The 4,950-nt window shown below is 40.2% G+C and overlaps 1 protein-coding gene across 1 annotated transcript; it reads right to left on the minus strand.

The window, feature by feature from the left end:
* Window positions 1-285: 285 nt before the first annotated feature.
* LOC107732463 (ADP-ribosylation factor 6) lies at window positions 286-3,916 on the minus strand. Its single transcript, XM_016543804.1, has 2 exons — window positions 3,827-3,916; window positions 286-3,635 (listed from the first exon to the last, which is right to left on the minus strand). Exon 2 carries the CDS (start codon window positions 3,021-3,023, stop codon window positions 2,496-2,498), a length of 528 nt encoding a protein of 175 aa, XP_016399290.1. The 5' UTR covers window positions 3,024-3,635; window positions 3,827-3,916; the 3' UTR covers window positions 286-2,495.
* Window positions 3,917-4,950: the final 1,034 nt, after the last annotated feature.

The following is a 4,950-nucleotide window of genomic DNA, read 5'->3' on the forward strand; positions in this document are numbered from 1 at the left end:
GAGCAGCAAATCAGCTTATTTTAATAATTTCTAAGGATCATGTGATGTGACACTAAGAATGGAGTAATTGCTATCACAGAAATAAATTACATGTTAAAACATATTCAAATGGAAAACTTAAGTTATAGTTGTGATACTACCGTTTTTATGGTATTTTGATCAATTAAATGCTTGGTGAGAACAAGACTTCTTTCAAAAACATTAAAAAAAAACATTTTACACACATATATATATATATATAAAGAGGGAATAAATGAGATCATTCACACTTTTGACCTACACAGTTATTCATAAACTCATATGCGGCAAACTACAAACCAAATAAGAAAGACAATACACAGCCATAAAACATGGTGTGTGACAATCACCTGCTTTGTAATTCAAACAGTTCTGACCTTGTAAATATGTCTAACAAACATGCAAAAGTCTCTATTATGGTTTAACAGCAGGTTTCAACAAGTTGGCAGTAGCTGCTTGATCCCTCAGAGTTGATTACAGTCTGAACATCTGTATCCATTCCTGTACTACCAGTACAGTAAATCACACTTTAAAAGGAAGTGCACCAAAACTTCAGTAAAAATGGAGAAAAACAAAAAACAACCATCAATATGTCAGCAGTCAAGCTCATTTCCTGCAATGTGAGCGGCTGATGTGGCCCTTGTGGCTTCGACTGATCTGAATACCGGCGTGTGAGGGAGAAGAGACAGCCTAGCAGTTTAACAATCATTAAAGATGGCGCACAAAGCAACAAGGGATCACAGCACTTGTTATTAGCAGCTTTGTCAGCAAGAGCAGCATTTGTGGCGTCCAGCACCAGCCGCCCATTACTCTTCTCTGTGTGCAACAGTTTAGCAGCTGTGTGGCCTTTAGAGAGCAAGTGGGAGACATCCTGTTTTTACAGTGGGATTTGCTGGGGGCACGTGGTGTGGAGCAGACCCGCTTCAAAACAGCACAATCCTGACACAGCTTATTTTGGGAGATTAAACTAAAATGTTCATATAACAAATATTTGCGATAAGACGTTAAAGGAGGATCTAAGAGTTACTGCACTGTGATGTTGCTCTCTATATGAATGGTGGGCTTTTAGATTATTAATTAAATCATTCACTGAAAATGTGCCAGTTCACATATGTTTGAAAGGTGTCTGGAGTCCTGTGTGCAAACACATGACGAGGTCAAACATTAAACCCAACACACATTCTTTAGAATCTTATCTGCTATGGATTCCAAAGTGCTTGGAGTCCTGGGTTTGGAAAATATTGTGTAAATACATATGGGCTGCAAACTCAGGGAAAGCGAGAAAAGATTTTCCATGTGCGCTACCTAGAACAAAACTAAAATGAAATGGAGGAATTTTTAAGCAGCGCTAAATTCATTTTCCATCTGACTTTGGTTTGGCTTGGTAAATGACGGTGGAAACTCCCATGCATCAAAAGGCATCAAAGACGGCATGAATTGGTCAGAACAAGAATGAACTAAAAGCATTAAAATGACTAAGTTTAATCTGAAGTTACAATTACATAGCTGTTTCTATACATGTTTCTCAAAATGATTAAAGCAAAGAGAGGAAATGAATAGAATGAAACATTTCTCTCCAAAATGACAAACTCAGTCCACTCTACCGCAAGCACTACACTTGAAATGCAAGAACGTAACAATCCCACATTTTAGAGACACATGAGTGTAAGTCAAAGACAATCTGGTCAATGTAGTTAGCCTAAATGGTAAAAGGGCTACAAAAGGCATCCCTCGATGTTTCAAAATGAAGTCTCTTTAACGTTGAACTCGTTTTGGGCTACATTGCAATGCAGACAAACACCTTTCTGTGGTTTTTCAAGCTTTCGAGAGCACAAGACATCACTCAGTTCTATTATGCTGTGTGAATATAAGTTATGTCTGTGGTAAGCCCGCCTTCCACGATTAGACTTTTGCATAAAATGTTCCATGGACTCATTTACATGTTGATTATCATTGGATGTCAGTGATATCATAACTATGGCACGGTTCAAAACCTGTTACACCACATAGCTACCTACAATTAGTATGCTACAACCTCCTCAGCAAAACTGTGCTTTGCTACAGTGGATGCCTGGACAGTTTTGATACATCTCGGTATAAAATGCCTTTAACACACTATTGGAATGTTTGCAGGAGACAAAGTCAATTTTTTTGTCTCTGAAATCTCAAAGAAAGAAGCTGAAGTAGAGAAAACAAATATAGAAAACCTACAATCAAAGAAAAAAAAAAATAGAGAATCTTCATTCAGGAATGCTTTATCATGTTAAGCAATAGTCCAAGGTGTGTGACACGGGTACGTCACAGTAGACAGGAAACTAAAAGCAAGCCAAACCCATTACGTTGTTTCAAAGAGGGCCGTTTGAAAACGAACCAAAAATAAATGTTAACTCTAAATCAAAACAGCACGAATATTCGGTGGAGAGTGTGATTTTCCCCATATTGAGTTAATTTGTCCTAAACAGTCAGTGCCAGTGTCATTAAGACTTGTAGTTAGATGTTAACCAAGTTAAGCCTTCGTACAGTCCGTCACCGGTGGTCGCGCACGACGGCTGCACGTACCAATTCCTATCCCGGATGCGCGTCAGTCCCAGCTTCTCCTGGATCTCGTGTGGCTTCATGGCGTCCGGCAGGTCTTGCTTGTTGGCGAAAATCAAAATGATGGCGTCCCGCATCTCGCGGTCGTTGATGATGCGGTGGAGTTCTTGCCTGGCTTCGTCGATGCGATCTCTATCAGCACAATCCACCACAAAAATTAACCCTTGCGTGCCTGTGTAATAGTGTCGCCAGAGGGGACGGATCTTATCTTGTCCACCCACGTCCCACACGTTGAACTTGACGTTTTTGTAGGTGACAGTTTCCACGTTGAAACCGACAGTTGGGATGGTGGTCACAGACTGGCCGAGTTTCAACTTATAAAGGATGGTGGTTTTTCCTGCGGCATCCAGTCCGAGCATCAATATTCTCATCTCTTTGTTACCAAATATCTTTGACAGCATCTTCCCCATCTTGTATACCGTTCATAAATGGTTACTACCCTCCAAAAAGAAAAAGTTTGATAAGGATAAAGGTTTGAAAAGTGAAATACAAGGGCTTTTTCTTTAAGACTTCCTCTTTGGAATGTCAAATTTGGAAGTGAACAGAACACGTGTATGTAACTTTATCACGAAACTGGGCTTAAAGTCACAGTGAATAAGATGCAGTTCAGCCAATACAGGTCACTGGGTTGCTGATTAAAGACAGTACTGAAAACTTTCAGTAGTTTTTGCTTCGGTTGTAGGGTGGTACCAGTTTGAAAAACGCCACCCGCAACAATAATCCACAGAAACGTGACAAAAGCAGCGATTTTTCGGTGCTTTTCCTGTGTGTCTGGTAAGTGCTGTGAGGCCTCTTTTAAGAGCCTGTGGTCTTTCGAGACTTCCTCTTGGCGTGTGAATGTCCGTCTCGGGGGCTGTTTCACGTCCTTCCCCCAAAATGTAACAGGATAGCAGCTGAAGTCGTTCAGAGCCTCGGTGGAAAAGCGTTCATTTGGCCGGCCGGTGGGTCTGTCATCTGGACCGTCTGAAGCGGAGCCGCGTCGATTTCAACCGTCCTGAATTCGAATTGTGTCTCACGTGCCCCTGAGAGACAAGAGATGCTCAGAGGGAGTGCCAGAAAAGAGCAACTTAGCCTGCTAGCTTAGCCGGCCGAACAACTCACAGAAAATCGCTACCACACACTTTTTACACATATTTTCGACAGGTTATGTAAAATGTAACCATTAACAAGTTATTATCATTCATTTTAGAGCGACTAAATGCGTTTTAGTTACCTGCGGAGGCCCACCATTCTCTAGCACTCTCAACCCCGGTGTTCACTCCTAAAATCAGCAGAGTTCAGTGTGAAACTGACTACGTCAACGCGAACGAGCGGAAACGGCCGTTGCAGCCCGATTTTCATAATAAAGGTGTTGGCAAACGTCAGACTTTCCTTTAAAAAACACATTTAAAATACACATATCATTCAATATCACACAATGTAAAACATAGAAAACGGGGCAGATAGCGACATTATTAGTTGTTCCTGTACAATCAGCAACAACAGAGGACAAATCTAATACAAAAGTGATTTAAAAAAAATCAATAAATGATAAGATGGTTGTTATGAATTGAGGTGTAAAAAAAAAAAAAAAAAGTTGACAGTGCTGATGAAAGGCATGATAATGGGAAAGTTTACCTAAAAGTGAAAATTCTGTCTATATTTCCTAACCCCCATGAAGTTACAAAACTATATGGCTTTATTTCCTTTATTTCTTCTGAGGAACACAACAGAAGACATTCTTAAGTTTATTGGTAACCAAACCATTTTGGTGACCACTGACTTCAAGCAAATAAATAAATAAATAGGCGTCAACCTTCTAAGACCCATAACTGACTTATGAAGACAGTCACTTGTCACCACCTACTGGTGTAACAATGTAACCTGCATAATAAGTCACATCTATAATGGACGGTCTGGAACAAACAAGGATAATGAGAGTGACACAGTAGAAACAGTAAAAAGTCCTAGTTTGTCTGAATATCATCACTTGGGCTGCTGCTCAACAAAGTCAGTGAATGACCAGAACTAACGTACAACAGGTAAATTAAGATATGATTAAGAAAGAACAGGCTCATCAAAAATTAATCTCAAAGTTCTGTTCTGAACCAGATACTAACATTTTCATAACATCCAAGGAACCATAAATGGTTGGATATGCTCTCATTGGTCCGAAAACACACATTTAAGGGCAGCAACTAATATGAGAGTAAATGTTGATTTGGTTCAGCTACAAGATCAGACATCAAGAGACTACAGCGGACAGTCAGGACTGCTGAGAGGATTATCTGTGCCCCTCTGCCCAGCCTCCAAGATCTTTACATCTCCAGAGTGAGGAAAAGGGCTAAAAATCACCTT

Source organism: Sinocyclocheilus rhinocerous, unplaced genomic scaffold (assembly GCF_001515625.1).
Source record: "Sinocyclocheilus rhinocerous isolate Xijiao unplaced genomic scaffold, SAMN03320098_v1.1 scaffold1635, whole genome shotgun sequence".
Classification (NCBI taxonomy): Eukaryota; Metazoa; Chordata; class Actinopteri; order Cypriniformes; family Cyprinidae; genus Sinocyclocheilus; species Sinocyclocheilus rhinocerous.

What these genes read in the sequence shown, in the direction of transcription:
- LOC107732463 (XM_016543804.1), bottom strand. Translation starts at nt 3,023, where the DNA reads ATGGGGAAGATGCTGTCAAAGATATTTGGTAACAAAGAGATGAGAATA.